Below are 21,090 nucleotides of genomic sequence, written 5' to 3' on the forward strand. Positions count from 1 at the left end.
TACACGAGATTTTAACCTAGTTAGATTTAAATCACAAAAAGATCAAAACGTGTCAATTTAAAAAACAGAAGAAGTACCATCCTATAAAAAAAAAAAAAAAAAGGAAGAGAAATGCAATAGGAGTCTTATCCATTCCTTAATCCCATCTCCTTCACTCTTTCCTCCTTCCTTTCAGCTTCTAGACCAAATAACAATCCACACTCACTTTCACTCTCTCTCTCTCTTGCTCTCTCTCTCTCTCTCTGCAACCTCAAAGTTCATTTCAGATTTTAGTATACATCAAAATTATAAGCAGAGTTTAATTTTATCCTCATTTTTTCAATTTTCAGTTCATTGGTTTGCTTGCTTACAGTGTTTGATGGCAACCCTTTGCAAATCTTACCCCCTTTTGCTAGTAAGTGCTCTTTATTTTTATTTTTTTGGCAGTAAATTAGTCCATATATAAATATAATTACTAGTAATTAATCACTTGTTATGATCACTAATCTCTCCTTTCTTAGTTTCCTTAGTCCTGTATCTATTAGGTGAGCACATAGATTAAAGAAATGCTTATGTATTACTAATTCATTGAAGATATCGTCTTTTTTTTTAACTTCCCTGAATGACTTTGTCTTTTTGATGTGGATACATTATGTTATTTGTGCATTTGATCAACTTTGCGTAACGAAATTCATGTACTAGTAGCATAACCAACAATGAGAAAAACGATAATTGTGATACGAGTAGTTAATTTTGGATATCAAACTGTTGTATTCCAAAGCAGACCTGAAGATTGGCAGGTTTAGTGACTTCAGTCTGAATGGCAACTCCTAAGTTGCTGCTACCTTCATTTCTATTCAGGACAATTTTAATCAGAGAATTGTGCATATTTTGCTGCTCGTGCGTATTCTTTAGATGTTCCAAATATTTCTTGAATTCTCTGTTGTGTACACTGATAAGATCTTGGAAAGTCGTCTGACAAAATGATAATAAATAGGATTGCAGTTGACTTAGAGGGAAGTGCTTTCCCAATACGAGGGAGACAACCAGTCAATCTGATCCTGTATCTCAAAGTTTCATCTATGAAAAATTTGACAAATCATCTAGGATGAGTGCTTTGACAATTGTATAATTACACTGCAGTGTGAATTCAGGATGTCCTTGTTCTTATAGTTTGTCATTCTGTAGATGCTTATGCCCCATCTGTTGTATCTATGCAGAAAAGATGCAGGAATCCCACAAGACGAAACTTAGATCACAGCCCACGAAAAACACTTAGTCCCCGGTGTGTCTTGGGAGTAACTGCTCAAACAGTCACTGAAATCTCGCATCAAGGAATAACCATCTCTCAACCAATATCTGATATGTTTGCTCTTGCTACAACTAACAACATCAGTATGCTCGAAACAGCACATATCTTCAATGAGCTGAAGCACAATATACTGTTAATAGAGTTGGATGCAGCCACAGCAAAGGCTGTCATTCCCTTTATAGGACCTTTCCTTTCGGCATTTTCCTTCCTTTTCATCCTAAGGATAGTCATGTCATGGTATCCAAGACTTCCGGTGGGTAAGTTCCCGTATGTTCTTGCTTATGCACCTACAGAACCAATTCTGGTTCCTACGCGCAAAGTGATTCCACCCCTTGGCGGTGTGGATGTAACACCTGTGGTTTGGTTTGGATTACTTAGTTTCTTAAATGAGATTTTAGTAGGACCTCAAGGACTTCTGGTCCTCCTTTCTCAGCAGATGTAAGTAGTTAACACGGCTGAAAGAGTAGATTATCATTAGGCTACTTTGGTGCCTATATTATAATTTTTGGGTTCATAACTTTTAACAATTTGTGTATTTACAAATTTTTGGAAACTCGACTTTTTTTTTTTTTTTGGTTAGTCGCTTGATGAGCAATGGTATTGTAATGTATATTCATGACAGCAACCAGAGATTAATACGGAGTACTCCATTCAATACAAAATAAAAAAATAAAAAAAATTCTCATTTTACCTTTTGACAGAATATCTTGATTAAATTTCTTAAAGATGACTATTTTAGTGTGGCTTATTATTTAGAGAGCAAGATTTTGGCTCATTATCACCATCCTCAACTATTCAATCACCATAAAATAGGATTTCTTATTAAACTTTTTGCAACTGCAGAAATTTACAATAAAATGCAGATGTTGCCTGTAATGGGAAACGGAAAGCTCGAGACTCGATGGGCCAATGGAGGCATAGATGATTTCTTATCAAAACAGATTACATCACAAAAGACCATGACTATATTTCTTTCTAGTTCAACGAGTTCGCATATTACATACGAAGTATATGTCAAAATTTAGGAAAACTATAGTATCATTGAAAGAATAGTTACATTTCTAATTCTAAACATTGCACGATCATGACCCTTAAAACAAACACGGTGCTCTCAAAAAATACAAATGAATCCTGCTCCAGTTTAGATATCTGCATCAAGGAAACTACTCGCCAAAGAAACCTGCAACATTGAACAATCAAGCACAGATACATTATATAAGTCTCAAAGTATAAATTCATAATCAAACATTGAAGTTTAATAATTTTGAGAGATAAAATTATCTAGACATGCATCTATAAAGCTGAAATCTGGGTGAATTTTGGATTCTACCTCAGGGGTATATGCATTGGAAGATGCACCATTTAGGAAAAAAACAATTACAGAAATAAATCAAACTGGATTATAAAGAATATACTAGTCTTCACCAAACTGCATCAGAAGCTCTACCATTTTGATTTTAAATAAACAACAGTCAATTAACTCATCATTTACGTTTTATTTTAAATAATAACTGGAGCAAGGGAAGGGAAAGGAAAAGATAGGGAGAAATCTAATATTCCTTTGCAGGATTTGTATACATTCCTTAGTTAAGCGATAGGGGGACTTTATGTTATCGACTTTCCTTCGATCCAAATTCCACTGATTTAGGAGGAAAGAAAGTATGATTTTAATAAGAGGTCTTCAATAATAAATAGTGTAGGAAAGCTACTTAATCATTTCCCTTTCCTTTCCATCCATTTCCTTCTCAGCAAACAAATGCGAAGTACATTACTAGGATACAGTAACAGAGGTGGACATGTCCAAAAATTGATATAGAAACTAATAATAGAGTAAGCTACTTAAGTATAGTGACATTTAACTACTAGTCTACTAAGACACTGATGGAAGCCAAAACTGAGGGTATCTCAGGATATATAATGATCCAGATTTTTGGCAAAAAATACCAACGCTTTTTTGCATGGAGAATGTTTGCTACCCAAGTTCCAAGTCCATAGAATACCTAACAGAGAACTTGAGCTATAACTCAACATCACTGCACCTATAGTTGGAGGCTAAAAGCAATGACAAGATTGACAACAGTCCAAAGCTAGAGCTCTCTCAAACAACTTTATGAGTAGCTAGATGACAAAGCTACTAACCAATATTTTCTCAGCAGTAATATTGTTACAAGATCTTTTAACTGGCTTCCACAATTGAAGAAAAAAAAAAACATTAGAAAAGTATAAGGTGCCTACTATAAAATTCAAACAAAGGACAAACCAGTCACTGCACAGCTGGACACCTAATTGGTGCAAGAGTTCAGTAGCTTAATCTTCCCAAAATACTATTAACTTGCCATTCATTGGGAGAATATAATACAATTTGGGCTAGATGCTAAGAATACTGTCTTTTTTAAATTGTAGGGTTAAGACTAAAAACATCAATCGGAAATAACTGACATAAAGCCCCTATCTCACTCCCATACTCTAGGTAAGAACCTCCACAAACCCATTGAAAATAGTTTAGTACGATATAAATTATAAAAGTCTAACTTCCGCAAAAGTTCTCAGCTTTCCACCCATTCTTTGATACTCCGTACCTTAAATTGCCCAAATGCTCATATATATAGATCGATGGATAGCCACTTCAGTAGATCAAAGGCAGGAAAAACAGTAATAACAATTATATAAATGAGTAAAGCATTAAAGGAAGAGAAAGGAGTACCTTATCCCCAAGTTTAAATGCCGGAAGACCTTTGTATGGGCATGTGCTGCACCTAAAAGCATCTCCTAGTCCACACTGTAATTTTAGGAAGCCCAACAGGAGAGTTTCAGATAGGATAGCAACCAATAATGAGCAAACAAGCAATATAGGTGATTCAACATCAATTTAATTCCATAATGAAACATGCATATCCATCTTCAAAAGTCAAGATACTCTGAATTAAAATACCACAATTGTAAATATGATGCTACAACATACACTTCCACATGCAGACTGAGGATTATCCAGCTGTTCCATTGTTAGCCCCAATTTTGCAACTTTCTGCTCTTCCTCAGCCCTACCACATGAACAGTTCTTGCAGGCTTTCCTTGTGCTTCCAACTTCACAATCCCCGACTGTAATGATAATTTGGATCATCATGCATATATATTGGAGAGCAAATTCCCAGGACAAAAGGAGAGGGGGAGGGGGGGGGGGGGTTGAGGAACATCCTTATTTTCCCAAGATCTTACCAGCAGGAAGTTGTGGTTTCTTCAAGTCCTCCTCAGTTAATAGAGTGTCCTCATCAATCAGATCCATATCATCATCAATTTGAACCTTGGGTAAACCTTTCGAGGCTTTGAGGGAAAAAGATGATCCAATTTTCCAAGATGGCTTCTTGGCTTTAACCTGTAATAGAAGTACACTTCTCAATTTTTTATCAAAAAAATATATATTAAAAAAAAAAGAAAAACAAATCCTGCGTAAACAGTGGAAAAAAACAATCATCTTGTTTCAAGGATAAATTGTTCTCATTCCGTAATCCTTATCTATATCTGAGTCTGACAAACCTATTTTTTTCTAGACTCCAAAAGGCCAGTGGAACCATGACGGCAAACTTGGAATTACTACTCAAACATAACATTAGTGAAATACCCCATAATAACATCACTAATCCCAGAGAGAGAAATAAGACCACAAAATATTGGCAAGTTGCAGTCCTTTCCATAGAATTAGGCAAATCAAGAGAGACACTGTCATCATAAGTAATTAACAAATGTAACTGTTTAACATTTTTTTACTCCTACGTTTTCACATCACTCATATTGATGTGGTTTGCTACTAACCATATAATTCCAATAAGTTCCTTCTTCAAAATTGTAAGCATTCATTTAGAACTACTGGATGATTATAATTTTTTTCTAAAATAATGACATTTTTATTCATGCTTAATCAAAGGCCTATTCAAAGTTCCATCTACACATTCAATCAACCAATCAAAGCCATAATCCCATAAGTGGGATCAGCTACATGAACCAAAAGTTCCATCACAATTAATAAGATAATATTAGGACAACCGGTAAATGAATGTTGTTAGGCTATGTTTAGTTCTTATTTTTTCTAATGGGATCTAATTTTCATCTGAACTAAACTGATTTGATTGCCTAATTTGACTAAAATTTGACTTTATGCACACTAATCCGTAAGGTAAAAATAAATCAAGTACGGTCTAATCAGATTTACTATTATTACCGATAGAAAATTGCACATGAAATGATAACATATGATCTGAACTTGTTTTTTTATTTTTTTCCTGATTTGAAATAAATAATAAGGTACTTATATAAGGTGAACCAAGCATAGCCTTTAATCTTGATGCTAAATCAAAGTGGTCACGAAATCTTAGATTATATGATTGATCAAAGCGGACAAATCTACTTAATTCAGAGCATGCTTAGGTCAAAACATTGTTTGCTATCAACAAACAAATACCTAAACAAGTTGCACCTTAAAAAGATGATCCATAAGTAACAAGTTACGTTCATTGTAATTTTGTAGCTTTCTAATTAAAGAAATGGGGAAAAAAAAGTGTCCAAAAGGAAAAATGGGCAAGTAATTTGGGATGTAAGGAGTATATGATAACAAGTGCCACCCACTAAAATGGAGAGAAAACCAAATTATCTAGAATGGTCTACTTACTAAGCATCCTAATTTACAGATGAAGAAGTATAAATTATTCCATGAAAAAAAAAAAAAGGGAAACAGCAAAAACAAAGGGGTCTTGATGGTCATAAAGAAACCTAAAAGAGTTTGAAATAACTTTTGATCATGATAGAAATATGGCAGAATTGATTCCCAATCAATAGGATATGAAATTCTAACACTGAAATAGGTTCATATTTTGACAGACAATGCAGTGAGAACTGAGAGCCACATAAGTAGTTCAGAGCTAAACAATTATGACTAGATGAGAGCAGTGTAGTAGAGCCTAAAAATTAGCAATACGATGCAAGAAAGGAAGCTTTCACAATGCCAATTCAAGCTACTTCTTCTAGTCATACATATACAAAGTTTTTGAGAAAGAACTGTGAAATGAAAAAACCTTAACAGTCTCTAATTCAAGAAAAGTGGCATAAATATTATTATGCTCGTGCAACAATCAAGAAATAAATGGAGCCCACAAACAATATCGATCCCCATAAACAGTCATGTGTAATGGTAACTATAAAATATGATGATAAAAAGTGCAAAGACAAAAATTCTTGAAACTTCCCCTTGCTCCATAAAAATATTTTTAAAACTATATCTCACCCAATCACCACTCCAGAGATGCATAAAATGTTGATTTACCTTGAAACTACAATCAAATTTTCATATAGCTTATGCTAACCCCCAAATCCAACACCAGCATAAACAAGTTAGAAACAGACGGTCAAGCTTATCAATTATCACAGAGAAGCATGCTTTGTATTCCCATCTCTTGAAAAAAAAATAGTACACATAACCAGTTCTGTATCACCACATTTTAGAAGGACTTTGATTTTTTTTGTTGAACCAAAATTCAAACAGACCTTACAGAGAAACTCTTATCAAGACTTTAGGAATAAATTGAAGATTACTGCATATGCTATGAGGATTAAGTAATTAACACTAGTGACATGCAACTAACTTGGATAGTTTGAACTCCTGATAAAGCGTCCGGTTGCTGTTGGCTAGCTTCTGGTTCCAAGAATCCTGCTACAAGTATTTTCCGCTCCAGAGAAGAAAGAATCTGCAGATTGCCATAAATATCTATCAGGGTCCAATGGACAAGTGAACACATGTAAAGTCAACTTTCAATATCGTCAGCAATCCAACAATTCCAAAATAGTTAGATATTACATTGTCTGAAGGTAGATCACCAGCAAGTTCAGACAGACAAATAAGAATTCTTCCATCTGGCTTCAGAACTCTGAACAATTCAGCAAGCATAGGAGCAGCAGGAAAGTCTCGTGTTTTGGAAACACCAATAACAGAATCCATAGATGACGATTCCAAAGGCAGTGTACCTGATAAGTTCATGTCATTATAAAACTGGTAGAAAAATAATGTGCAATAAACGAGGGATTTTCTACACAGGATGTAAAAGGATAATGTTTTGCAAACATTGCATCACATATTCAAGATCAGACAAGCAACAGCAAACAGATGAAAATAAATACATTAATTTGAAATTCAGAGCAAAAAAGCGTCCACCTGTAGCAAGTCAGCAACGTCTCATTGCCACTATTTGAAGCAACTGAATAGGAGACTCTCATTCTAATACTAAACCAAGATAATCGGTTTACATACAAGAAATAATCCCAAGAAGACAATATTGCAGTTATAAATTTCCCAATAGCATCAAACCTTCCCAACGCCAATAACATAAACCCTAGAAACCCTCTATAAGCATGATCCCCCATTTCCAAACTGTTGAACAATCAAGAATATCAAATCGACAAATTGATACATCGAAAATTTAATAAAAAGGATTGAGTAATAGAGCATAAGATTTTACAAACATTCTGTATCAACTCTGTATTGAAAAATTGCAAAAATTACACATTAGGAAAAAAAATAAAATTGCATACACAACAAAGATCAATTCTTCACACAAAAAACAATGTAAAAGAAATTACTTAGAGACGAAGCGAGGGTGATGATAAAAGTATTATCAAGCACTGATCCTTCGAGCTTAAGCTCATTCTTCGAACTGGATACGGTACTAAGGGGCAAGATCACATCATCGGTAATTGCAAGAATTGCCATTTTATCCTGCAAATTTCACGAAAATCAAATCATTTTTTTTCAAATTGCAAAATCTTAGGGTTTAATTCGACATTAATTGAAAATTGAACAATTATTCAGCAAGAAATGAAGTAAAATTTGAAGAACGAAAATCTATAACAAAGATTAAACGATAAGTTGTTTGAGTACAAACTGATGAAAGAGAAATTCAAAAACAAAAGAGATGATTACCGAGATAAATCGAGATTTTGAAGATCAGCAAGAATTGTAGAAACCCTAAGTTCGGTGTGAAATGGGGAGTTTTAAGAGAACAAGTTTCTTAGTTCTACTTCTCAATGCCAAAAATATATACTCGTAATACTCATATAGATGTTCAAGTTTGGCGGTTTCAAAAATTACTACGTACAAGCTTCTTTTCTTAAAAATAAATAAATTAATAGTCGTGTACGGCTCGGCAGTGGCCACACCATGTAATCGTTTGTAAAAGAAAAAAATAATCACTATAACACATATCGAATAACCCTTTAAAAATGATTGAACAGTGTCACACATATCGAATAACCCTTTAAAAATGATTGAGTAACTCTTAGAACACTGACCGACCATTATGGTTGTTACATAGTGTGACCAGCCACATATAAGAATTTGTGAAATTAGTTTTACTATATTCAAATTATTTTTAACGAATTTAAATTAATTATAATTAATTGAAATAATGTTTACTTTGTATTTAATATTATTTTTTGTAAGGTGAAGAATACAGGGTTTTAATTATGAAGTATTAAAAAAAATTAGCTAAGATCGAGAAAAATAAACTTCCACATTACCCAAAAAAAAATGAAAGAATTATAACATGAAAATTAAACTTTGGATTATTTACTATTTAAATATTATTGAAAAACCAAGTTTAGACCTAATTCACAATAATATTATTATGGATCTTGATTTTTAAAAAAAAACTAGTGTATAGCCCGAGCGTTGTACCGAGTTATTACTTTAATTATTCCTTGTGAATATGTGCATTTGATATTTATATTGTCCCTTTTTTAGACCTGTGATTATCAATTATATAAATTTATTTTTATGTTTATGACATAGTTGATAGTTGGCTCAGATGGTTTAAATAACCATATTTTTTTAACGTTTAATTAACATTCAACAATGTGGAAATTTCTTAGGAATTGAAATTCCTCTACAAAACGCATTTAAACATTTTAGGATTTTAATAAGGAAAATAACTTTCCATAAATAAAAAATAATTTCCTTTCTAAAAATTGTACAGTAATTTCCATTGCAAGATTTGCAACCAAACAAGGATCAAATTGGCAAGGTTTAGTAAAAAGGGTTTTACTGCTGAAGTTTCAAAGATACATAAAAAATCATATTCATTGTGAATTCGTAACTTTCCTTAAATAAATAACATTATTTATATATCTACCCAAACCCCTCAATTTCTTCTTCTTCAACTCCTAAATTCTGCAAATTCGATTTCATTTGTCCACAATTTTCCAATCGAACCATAATTTCTGCTCAATCTTCAGTCAAATCATTCATCAATGGCGTTTGAAGATGATCCGTAAGTTTTTCTCTACTATTTTCCCCCTTTCTCCTACTTTTTTCGATTGTAAATTCTCGAATTAGGGTTTCAAAATCTAATCTTTGATTTTTGTTTCTGGTTTATTGTTTTCAGATATCGTGATGATGATGGAGAGCCGGTGATGGACTTTGATGATATCCAATCGGAAGACGATGAGCAGCCGCAGTTGCCACCAATGGACGACGATGTTCCGGATTTCAATGATGAAGAGGATGAAGGGAATGGGAATTGGAGTCAGGAGCCGAAGGCGAAAACCCGAAAGCGGCTTATTAAGAAGAGTGATGATCAGGCTTCTTTGCCTCCTGAATTCAATGATTTTGCTGATGAAGATGATGGGGTTGAACCCGAATACGGGTCTTTCCCTGACGAGGAGGAGGAGGAACCGTCTTCGTCGATGATGTCGAAGAAGAGGAAGGATAAAGGGATGATGAGGGAAGGAGGGGAGAAGAGGACGAAAGAGAAGAAGTTGAGGAGAGATAAATATGGAAGTGGGGGTGGTAGTAGTGGTGGTGGGAGGGATCATAGTAAGGCGAAATTGAGCTTGAGGCGAAAGAAAGGCGGTGGCGATGAGGGCGATCCCGAGATGCAGGAGATGTGGGATACCATTGCTGGTGGTAATTCTGAGGTCTGGATAAATAAAGTGTTTATGTTTTTTCATATTCTTGTGCTTTAGAGTTATTGTTTTAGCTGTTGATAAATTGTGGTTTGCTCTTGATTTGAAGTTATTGTCTTTCCTCTATTGAACTGTGCTTGCTTCTGTAGTTTCCATTTCCTTGGCGCTTGTTCGAGCTTGAAAATACCAATTGCTAAATACTTATGAAGTCTAGTCTAGATTGAAATATCGAAGTTGGAGTAAAATGGAACTTGGTTTTACTTTGTTAATGTAGAGATGAAAGAGAGAGTTATAATTTGCATATGTGATTGCTAGACTTATGAATCCATATAAAAACTGTTTAATTTTGGCAGTATGAGAAGATTAAAGGTTTGTTCTAGGCTGCACTTCAGTGTGCTAGCTTAGTGTGGGATATTGGTTTTGATAGGATTGTTGCCCCTTCCAGAACTAGTTATGTACTTATGTTTGGGCATTTTTTATGGGGTTCAAATCATGTAAGTTGTTTTTAGTCATCATTTGAACTATTCTTCTTGTTCCTGAGATTCATGTCTTTTCTACGCAAAATGGGTATTGGTCTTTCAGTTCACTCTTCAATGTACTCCGTATTTTATTGCAATAATGTTTTGAAGTTTATTCGTTGGTGGTTTATTGCTTGTATATGGCAAATCATAGCTAGATTTGATTTGCTTCCCTTAGTTGATGAGAGTAATATGCTTTCTTAAGAATAGGAAAATTTGTTAATTACTACCTCAAAAAGGGGTCCTTTGTAAATTACTACCCCTAAAAAAAAGTTGTTAATTACTACACCTAAAACAGATTAATTCTAGTAACTACTACCTTTTTTTCTTAATCAACCTACTTAAGCTCTTAATGACATCCATTATTTGTTTAAAGAGTAATTAATAGCTTTTAAACCTTAATTTATCTGATAAACCCTTGCACCACCTACCCACCACCTCCGGCAGCTCCCCCACCACGAAATCCACCCTCTCTTGGTCATCCACCACAAAACTACTCCCACCGCGAAACCCACTGCAAATTACCGCCCCTCCCTTTGCCCCAACCCTTAAAACCCATCCCCTCCCTTTTCCTCAACCCCAATTACCGCCCCTCCTTTTGCCCCAACCCTTAAAACCCATCCCCTCCCCTCCCCTCCCCTTTCCTCAACCCCGATTACCGCCCCTTCCCTTCTTCTAGCCCCCCAAAACAGCCCAGCCACGTGATAGGGCTTTGTTTTGTTGTGGGGAATGGGAGGAGGATGGGTTTTCTGGTGATGGAAGGTGAAGGGTTGGGAATTGTGTGTCGGGGAATCGGAATAGAGGTGGAAATCGTGGTGGGGGGAACAGGAAGGGGTGGATTTTGTGTGTGTGTGGGGGGGGGGGGGGGGGGACGAGAGGGTGGGTTTAGGGGTATTAATTCACAAAAACCCCTTTTTTGATGTAGTAATTAACAAATTTTCCTTAAGAATATGAGATGAAGTTTATTCTTGGGATCTGTGATGTTCTTGACCTGTATCTGGATGTAACTGTTTGTTTTGATAAAGAATTCTGTACTCAGCTTTACTACATCTTTTAGATTCACTGTAAGGATTCTTACTAAACCTGTTTAACATCAAATATTAATTAATTTATGTTTTTGACATCAATAGGATGACCAAGAGGGTATGAAGACCCTAGATGATGATAATTTCATTGATGATACCGGCGTGGATCCTGCTGACAGGTATGTCAGTGATCGTGAGGCAGCTTCGCCCAGTCGTTTTGCTCAGGTATGCTCTTGATACTGGTGCACTCTGTGTGGATCGTGTATATAGTGAATTTGGCATGGTCAATTCCTAGAAGGCATCCAAATATTTTGGCCCTAAATCCCAAGTGATGCAAATGATTTTACCTGATACTTCCAATACCCCTCTCCCCCTTTCTGTCCCTATCTTTCCCACAGACTACCGTTTTAATTTATTCTGATTCAATATGTAGTACAACATGTAGCTTCTCAAAGGACTAATTTGTTGATATGGACATTAATTTCTAAGTTTTTTAATTTTTTGACAGGCAGAGGAGGGTGAGGAAGAAGATATGTTTAAGTCAGGTAAGAAGAAGAAGAAGAATGAGAAAAGTGCTGCAGAAATCGCAGAGTTGGTGGAGACACTTATGGCTGAACTTGAAGTTGTAGCTGAAGAAGATGCTGTATTAAATACACAAGGGAAACCAGCCATCAATAAGCTCAGGAAGTTACCACTTCTTACTGAGGCTCTTTCCAAGTATGACATTATCTTTCTCTCCTCTTTTTGCTACTTCTTCATCACTGTTCTGTATTGAAATTCTACCGGAAGGGAAATAATTTCTCACTATCCATCTTTATGTATTGATGTAGGAAACAACTCCAACTTGAATTTCTTGATCATGGGGTCTTAACATTATTAAAAAATTGGCTCGAGCCACTTCCTGATGGAAGCCTGCCCAACATTAATATACGTGAAGCTATTCTGAGGATCTTGACTGATGTACTACACAATGCACTTTTTCGTGCTTTTCTTTAGGTTCTTGGTTCAATTTTGATATAGATCCTCACTTAGTGTTTGTGTATTTCAGTATCCAATTGATTTAGACCAACATGATAGAAAAGAACAACTGAAGAAGAGCGGACTTGGAAAGGTCTAAAGCTTAAACTTGCTTATTTGACTGTAATAGTGTCTTGAGAAACGGAGTTTCAGAGGAAAAGGGTAACATATTTGACATTTTTTGTGCAGGTCATTATGTTTCTATCAAGGTCAGAAGAAGAGACAACATCAAATAGGAAACTTGCCAAGGATTTGGTTGATAAATGGGTAGGTTGATTTTAGTGTTTGGCAATTTAATTTGGGTACAGTGAACAATTCCTCTCCTTGCCCTCTGCTGATATATTTGGAATTTTACCAAAACAAAACAACCTTCTAAGATAAGATTACACCCATGTTTTTCCCTTTGAATGATAGATTTTCCTATGCACTTCAGCAATATTTATGTTGGGGTTCATTGTACAAATTAAAAGTATTACGACATTTCATGTAGACTGTGGAACCCAGAACTTTGACTTAACCTGCCTTAGTTTGTAAAGGCGAATTGCAATGGGGAGACAAAATATTTGCTTCTGCAAAATCAAGCCAATCAACCTCTCTGTGTCCACAGCCACATTTGGCGAAGCACACCTCATACTTTGACCGCTTTTGGGTTGAATGGGTAGATCTGACATAAAATGTTGAGAAACCAACCTACATCTCTTGCAAGTTAAACCTATAGCCCTGGTTAAATTTGCATTATTGCATCAATTTGAAGCCCGATTTCAAAGCCCTTATTTGAAAAACCTAAATTTCACGACTTAATTGCAATAGATGGTCTTGAACTTGCCGGCTATGACAGAGAACGCTGGCCAGCCATCTCTGGTTATCACTGGCACCATAGCTCTGGTAGCCGACAATGGCAAGTGGCGAGTTCCATCTTTTTCTCTCTTTGACCTCTTATCTATCACTCTGTCTGCAGTTATACGGCTTATGCCTTCTCTCACACTCTTCAATGCACACTCTTGCTCTTTTCATCTTCTTTCCTTTTTCTTTGATCCGGATACTGGTTCAATATTTTTATCTTCCTATTCGACATACCACTGTACAGAAGTTTTGTGCTTTTCATTGTTTCACTTTCACCATTTTTACATCTTATAAAGTGAGTTATAAAGGCCTTTTTAAAGGTCTTTCACAACTAGCTTATGTGCCCCTCTTTGGTTTAATTTTGTTTATTCTCTTAAAGGCCTTTTACTTTGATATTTCTGAAGCCCTCTCTCTCTCTCTCTCTCTCTCTCTCTCACGCACACCTTTTTTTTACCCCTTTGTGCAAGCAAAAGCGAAGACATTACCCCCCCCCCCCCCCTTTTTTTCCCTCTGTGCAAGCAAAAGAGAAGAGTTATCAGTCGTGATGCCAACTTAGTCTATGATCCATTGATCACTGTGTCAACCAGTAGCTCAGCACATAAGTGGGCAGTAACAATTGGAGAGATTTTTCTTATTTTGGAAGGGATGAAGGAGAGGTAATTAAAAGACTTCAAGAAGTTTATGTTGTGAATTGTTTCCAATTGCTACTTCTTTAGATCCCTGATAGACAACAGGCATTCACTTTTGAACTCTGTTAAAGTTTGTTACCTTTGTGGGGTTTGCTTCACCATAGTGAGCTGAGTTCATTAAGATTCTTCAGGAATTTATGAAAGACAACTGCTGGTTATTGAATAATTTTGTGACTTTAGTTTGGTTTTCATGTATATAAATGCTTCCTAACTGCTCATGTGACTCTTGCAGAGTCGTCCAATTTTTAACAAGAGCACAAGGTTTGAGGATATGAGAAATGTTGAGGATGAAAGAGTTTTCAGGCGACCTTCTGTCAAGAAGTATGTTAAGAACCAAGAATTCATTAGTGTTTATCCTTTGCTTCAAGCTATCTAGGTTTCCACTTTGTTTGCTGCATTCATATATATCTACAAATATTTTTACAGGCCAGCAAATAAAGCTTCAGGGATGGAATCTAGAGATGATGATCTTGATGAATTCTCATCGTAAGTTATTTTAAAATTCGAATTTCTATGCTCTTATTATATGTGTGTAAACCTAATATTATTTTGCAACTCAAACCTGGTTTTAGGGCACGGAAGGCTGGCCCATCTGCTTCTAGGCTACATGCGTCGAGGCCAGAAGCAACTCCCATGGACTTTATAATTCGTCCTCAATCCAAGATTGACCCAGATGAGATAAGAGCCCGAGCGAAACAGCACCAAGTAGATGAACGTCGTTTGAAGGTAATTTATTTTGTGGAGTTTTGTTTTATCAGTAGGATATCCCAATGCACAACTATCCTGATTTAGTGTCTATTTTGTGCAAGCTTGCTTGTTAAATGTTCTAGAGACACTAAATAGTTCTACTGCCTCCTGGAGAATGTTGAGATCAAGATAAGGATTTTCTGATATGTTAACTCATTTTGTGTGGTATCTGTTTAAGAATAATTGTCAATACATAATGTGTATAATTCTGTATACACTTGTGGCATTAGGGAAGAACTGGAGAAGCCATATGGGCTCAGTAAAATTCAGGTGAAAAGGACGAAGTGTCAAGGTTATAACTTTTAAGTCTTAACCTAAATTATTTCTTTAATGACAGATGAACAAGAAGATGCAGCAACTTAAGCAAATGAAAAAGAAGAAGCTTCAAGCAACTAAAGTCAGTGTGGAGGGTCGGGGCATGGTGAAGTACTTGTGATGCTGTGTATGCTGAATTACATGGTGTTACAAGCTTGCATGCACGAATGACGGCGCCATTGGAGCTCTATAAGGTGAGGGTGCTGCACAGGAATCACAATTGCTGAATACCTCTAGTCAACGTTTGAATGTGTCTGCTACCTCTGAGAACAGCTTTCATCCAAAATCAACTCTGGGAATGAAGCACTAGTGTGTTGTGTTAATTATGCTTGTCTTTGGCTTCCATGTACCAGAGTTTTTTCTTCCAAAACCGTTAGAGGTTCTCTCTTTGATTGTAGTTTCTTGAAGTTTAGTTACTGTTGCAGCATTGCTGCCAGCATCTCCTGCCTTCTGCAACTCTCGGGGCAGTAAAAAAAAAAGAAGAGAACCTCCCTTTACCCCGCCCCCCCCCCCCCCCCCCTCTGTATTTTGGACACTATGAACAACCTCTTGGGTCCATTTATATTTTTTTTTTAAAAAAAATTTAATGAAATTTGAGTGGTAGACCATTATGCTTTCTATCCTAAAAAGTTTGAAATATTGTTAAACTTCATAATTTTTTTTGTATTGGGAAATGATTAAAATAAAAAGCTGAAAAAGAAATGTACATGTGAGTTATAAAATGTGCCACGTATGTCTTTATTCTCATTATTCTAAAGTGTTGTTATGTTTGTAGATGGATCATAACATATGTGCCATTAATCACAAATTCTAGTGACATGCTCAGGATAATGCATCAAGGGCATGAAGAGCCAAGGAGTGTAGGATGCTATAAATTATTACCTTCAATCAAAGCATGTCCTAAATCTCATTGTCAAATGACGGAAAATCAATTATTTGTACCAGATTTTTTTGGAGGGTTTAGTAATACAAGGCCACATTCAGCAATTTTTTATTTATTTTTTTCTTTTCTTATTATTTTGTTTACAACCTCCGTTAATTGTTAGGTTCAACTTTGGGGTATTATTTGTAAGATATAAAATATTCTAAAATTGCACATCACATTTAACGGATGTAGTATTTTTCTAAATACAAGTGCTCCATTATATTTGGTTTAGTCATCTTATGGATTTTGTAAATTAGTAATAACCAGCTTAGAATCCGATACCAAAATTTGAATCAAATAGGGGCATAGGGCCTTATTAAGTTATTATCACAATTGGATACATGCAATGTATTAAAAATACATAATAATTTCGAGATGCTCGAGTTGCTTTAATATAATATGGTAGAAACTAAGAACGAATAACTTTTCTAAGAGTAAATATTCTATGTCACTAATAGGTACAATTATACAACCCAATGTATAATTTAAATATTTAATCTTATTGGTCATATCATCAATTCTTTTGCCCCCACTATGTATCATTTAATATTCACTAATTTGTAGCATGGAGAAAGAACCAAAGAAGAATGGAAGAGTCAAGAGATTCCTATTAGTCTCCAAAGTATATATTTTTAAAGATTTTGTTTAGAAAACTTTAAGGATAAAAATACTCCCTTCATCTCTTTTTGTTGTTTTTTTACTGTATTTGATTTTACACGATTTTCAAAATTTAAATTTAACCATTGGATAAAATCTAATAATATTTCACATGTTCCATATTTTTACACATTAATGAAATTATTTTAGTCAAAATTATAAAGTTTGACCATAAAAATCAGAACGAAAACAAATAGTAACGGAGAGAGTACAAAAAAGGACAAAGAATAGCCAGCAATTACAAAAATTGACATCCACAACAGTTAGTTTAAATAAAAATGAGATAACATTCCCACCCACCCCCACCCCTTTTAGTTGTCTACCCACCATTACTTTTCCCATTACAAACTTAATTCTTATTCATACTAATCTTATCCAATACACCTCATCTTCCTTCATCACACCATATATATACCACTCCCTCTCCTCCACTAGTCCAACAAATAACAATAATCCAAAAACTCGATCAAATTTTGCATTCTTTAAAAAACTCAGGGGTATCTGGTGAATTATTCCCTAGGTCGATATGGGGCATAATCTATTACAAGCACTAAATGTACGAGTGGAAGGAACAGGTGAGAAGTACTTGGTATTAGCACATGGGTTCGGAACGGACCAATCCGCATGGCAAAGAATTCTACCCTATTTTACACCTTACTACCGTGTGATACTCTATGACTTAGCTTGTGCGGGTAGTGTTAACCCCGACTTGTTCGACTTTTGTCGATACACCACGCTCGACGCGTACGTCGATGACTTGCTCGACATATTGGATGCGCTTGGTGTTACCCGTTGCGCTTATGTTGGTCATTCGGTTTCGGCTATGATCGGTATTCTTGCTTCTATACGTCGTCGTGACCTTTTTTCTAAGCTCATTCTTATTGGTGCTTCTCCTAGGTAAATGTTCTCTATTCTTCTATTGGGTCCTCACAAATTAAAATGCATCAAAAAGAAAAAAAAAAAAAAGATTCTTTATTTATCTATTTTATTTATTTACTTATTTATTTATTAATTTATAGTCATTTTATTTTATTTATGATGTTATTTTTGGTCAAAAAAAAGGTTACAGTGTATATTAGCTCTTATCTTTCTTTTCTACCAGTAGTTTTTCTACCAGTAGTTTAATCTTTGTTGAAGGATCGTCTAACATCGTGGTAGACTTATTTGCATATTGTGACTTAGTCTTAGGAGAATACTATCCCAACTTTCGTGTCATAACTTTTTCGACAATAATTTACCAATTTAGATGTATAGTGATTACTGAATCATGCTCACTATTTGTTGACTTAAGGTCTAATCACTATTGAGTAATTGTGAATTACGGTTTTATTTTGTAAATTTAGTATTTAACAAGTTTAGCTGTATATTATATGGTACAGTATATTTGTATTTGCGATATGTTAATTTTGTTTATCTTAATGATAAATTTTATAAGCCAGATAAACTTAAAAATAAGAATGAGATGATCAAATAAACTACACAAGTTCGAAAACAGACGCAACAATCGAAATCCAAACAAATTTATAAGAATTGTACTTGTACAAGTATATAAAACAATATAGAATTGGCAACATAATGTGTTATCCTTCAAATCTTGTGGTTTCTAGAGGTTATTGCTCGAATAATTTAATATTTAAGGTAAATCAAACAACTACCTAATGAACCTTAGCCAATGCAATACCACCAACTGTTTTCATGCATTTATGAAGCATATTAATGACTTGGTCAAACCTCATTTAATGATTGACAACCATTTTTTTTTGGCCCTTTTTTCATTTTTTTTGGTTCGGCAAAAACATATAGATTTTGTGAATTTTCAACTCAATCTTTTATGGAGTAATATTTCTTGTCCTTGTATAATTGATTTTACCAAATGTGACTTATTTTTAGGTTAAAACTATATTAACAACCTAGTTGACATGCAATGCCTAGAAAGCCTGGAAAAAATTGTCAAATTTTTACATTGTCTCAACTTTTTATTACGGTATTAAAGATTGATGTACTTGCTTTTATGTTATTATCAAGTAGTTGTGTACTTGCTTTTGACTAGTGGCGTATCAAGAAATTTAATCATATTCCGCCATTATTTTAGGGAATGCAACCACTTTTATTAGTGCTTATTCAATTCATAATATATGAAAGTAACACGTACATATGTGACGTGACTATTAAAATTAGACGAAAGGAGTAAAATAAAGAAACCTATTTTAATTTGCAGGTTCTTGAACGACCACGATTATCACGGCGGATTCGAGGAAGGCGAGATAGAGACCGTGTTCTCAGCAATGGAGGCAAATTACACGGCATGGGTGAACGGGTTCGCACCACTAGCTGTAGGAGCGGACGTGCCAACAGCCGTGTGCGAGTTTAGTAGGACACTATTCAACATGAGGCCAGATATATCCCTATTTGTTTGTAGGACAGTCTTTAATAGTGATTTTAGAGGTGTTTTAGGACTAGTGAAAGTCCCTTGTTACATCATCCAAACAGCTAAAGATATGTCGGTACCAGCATCCGTAGCAACCTACATGAAAAACCATCTTGGTGGTAAAAGTACTGTCCTAATGCTTAATACCGAAGGTCATTTGCCTCACCTTAGCGCCCCAGCCCTTTTGGCTCAATCCCTTCGACGAGCCCTTGCGCAATGAGATCGATTTATTCGATATATTGGGACAATTCTTTGTTGATTGATTAATCTTTACGAGTTTTATTTGGGTTTTCTTGTACGGAGAAAAGAACGTACGTACGTACATTCATATATAAGTACATGTATCATGTATGTATGTGTATGGATAAATTGTTATACAACGCAATTTTTTTTGGGTGGATTGAGGAACTAGTATATTCAATATACAACATTGTTAAAAGAGATTGAATTTAGTGAGCATTTTGTAATACTAGTGCTTGATAATTTCGATATTTGAAACAAGTAAAAGCGTGTTCTATTTAAGTATTTAACTGATTATTTTAGTTATTTGATTGTATGTGAGCATATCTAAACCTAGCTATTAGACTATAAAAAAATAATTGTGAATCAAACATGATAGTCCTAATTAATTTTTGATGAAATTCTTTTTTTGTGAAGTCATCTTATTTGAATTTATTAATCCGTATTTGAACTATTTTTTTCCAAATTATGTGGAATAAGGTATATATAATGTCGAAAATGGATGTAATTATCAACTAATTATTGTAGCAAAAGTTTAGCAAGATCTCTAAAGCTTAATAATTTTCTCCCTTTGGAACACGTGAAAAATGATCAATTTTTTTGGTGGTTGTTTATGGAAAACATACTAATTCATGCAACTTTTGTCATGTTGACGACCAAAAAATTCATGATTTTGGATTTGTGGGGACAAATTATAGTAAGTTCTACTGTTCCGAAGATTTTCCGAGCAATAAAATGGATATATTTTGGATTTATTGAAGTTATACAGAATAAATTTTCTCATAATTGTTATACATTTGGAGCTTTTCCATACTTTTTTTTTTTTTTGACAGGATTTCCATACTATGTTTTTTTTTGTAGACATTTGTTTCATCATTTAACGTATTTCGTTATTGGGTGCGTAACTGCGTATGTTTATATGTGAAACTTTGACCTATTAATCTATTACGGAGTAGATTTTAAGGTAATTATGTATGAATTGAAAGTTGATACTCTTTGTTAAAATTATATATCGTGAAGTTTTTTAAACTTTCACATAAATTTTTTTCTTTCTTACATATATAGTACTCCACTACTCCGTATAAGTCAAATTGTAACACTTAAAAAAACCGAGCGGTTATCCACCTACTTTAGTCAAGATGAGGCACATGTAGAATGATCTATTTGCGCATGCTAGACTTTGTTTGGTTGGACCACCAAAGTCCATAAAGAAAGGGTCCACAAAGACAAATTGTTATTGAGATTTTAAGGCACTTTAGAGATGCCAACACATGGCAAACAAATTGTGGACTGTATTTCTTCATGCATTTGGATTTTATAGCTTTGGATTTGATTATTTGGATGACAATTTGATACGAGTACCAATTTTTATGGCTTTTTGAAGTAAGGATAGAAATAGAAAATCTTCACGTGAAATTCACATGATGTGGGCTCTTGTTTTGAAAAAAAATT

At 34.7% G+C, this 21,090-nt stretch overlaps 4 protein-coding genes across 5 annotated transcripts; 3 read left to right on the top strand and 1 right to left on the bottom strand.

The window, feature by feature from the left end:
• The first annotated feature begins 132 nt into the window (after positions 1-132).
• LOC145559356 (protein COFACTOR ASSEMBLY OF COMPLEX C SUBUNIT B CCB3, chloroplastic-like) lies at positions 133-1,872 on the top strand. The gene is made up of 2 exons (XM_081620780.1): positions 133-394; positions 1,200-1,872. The coding sequence occupies exons 1-2, from the start codon at positions 359-361 to the stop codon at positions 1,731-1,733; spliced, it is 570 nt and encodes a 189-aa protein (XP_081476906.1). The 5' UTR covers positions 133-358; the 3' UTR covers positions 1,734-1,872.
• A 348-nt stretch (positions 1,873-2,220) lies between these two features.
• LOC145559358 (anamorsin homolog) lies at positions 2,221-8,389 on the bottom strand. The gene is made up of 8 exons (XM_081620781.1): positions 8,256-8,389; positions 7,916-8,051; positions 7,137-7,303; positions 6,925-7,026; positions 4,508-4,664; positions 4,254-4,390; positions 3,996-4,070; positions 2,221-2,471 (listed from the first exon to the last, which is right to left on the bottom strand). The coding sequence occupies exons 2-8, from the start codon at positions 8,043-8,045 to the stop codon at positions 2,433-2,435; spliced, it is 807 nt and encodes a 268-aa protein (XP_081476907.1). The 5' UTR covers positions 8,046-8,051; positions 8,256-8,389; the 3' UTR covers positions 2,221-2,432.
• A 1,032-nt stretch (positions 8,390-9,421) lies between these two features.
• On the top strand, positions 9,422-16,117 carry LOC145558216 (protein IWS1 homolog 1-like). 2 transcript variants are annotated; one of them, XM_081619370.1, is made up of 11 exons: positions 9,425-9,600; positions 9,715-10,246; positions 11,883-12,002; positions 12,286-12,494; positions 12,608-12,737; positions 12,826-12,888; positions 12,984-13,061; positions 14,559-14,647; positions 14,753-14,812; positions 14,899-15,052; positions 15,411-16,117. In XM_081619370.1, exons 1-11 carry the CDS (start codon positions 9,581-9,583, stop codon positions 15,507-15,509), a joined length of 1,554 nt encoding a protein of 517 aa, XP_081475496.1. In that variant the 5' UTR covers positions 9,425-9,580; the 3' UTR covers positions 15,510-16,117. The 2 variants fall into 2 exon arrangements, with proteins under 2 accessions (XP_081475497.1, XP_081475496.1); XM_081619371.1 differs by lacking the exon at positions 15,411-16,117 and having other exon boundaries at positions 9,422-9,600; positions 14,559-14,651; positions 14,899-15,037.
• Positions 16,118-17,353: 1,236 nt separating this feature from the next.
• Positions 17,354-19,923, top strand: LOC145558215 (putative strigolactone esterase DAD2). Its single transcript, XM_081619369.1, has 2 exons — positions 17,354-17,867; positions 19,189-19,923. The coding sequence occupies exons 1-2, from the start codon at positions 17,497-17,499 to the stop codon at positions 19,616-19,618; spliced, it is 801 nt and encodes a 266-aa protein (XP_081475495.1). The 5' UTR covers positions 17,354-17,496; the 3' UTR covers positions 19,619-19,923.
• The last annotated feature ends 1,167 nt before the right edge of the window (positions 19,924-21,090 follow it).

The sequence above is a fragment of the Chenopodium album genome, chromosome 9 (genome assembly GCF_948465745.1).
Source record: "Chenopodium album chromosome 9, dcCheAlbu1.1, whole genome shotgun sequence".
NCBI lineage: Eukaryota > Viridiplantae > Streptophyta > Magnoliopsida > Caryophyllales > Amaranthaceae > Chenopodium > Chenopodium album.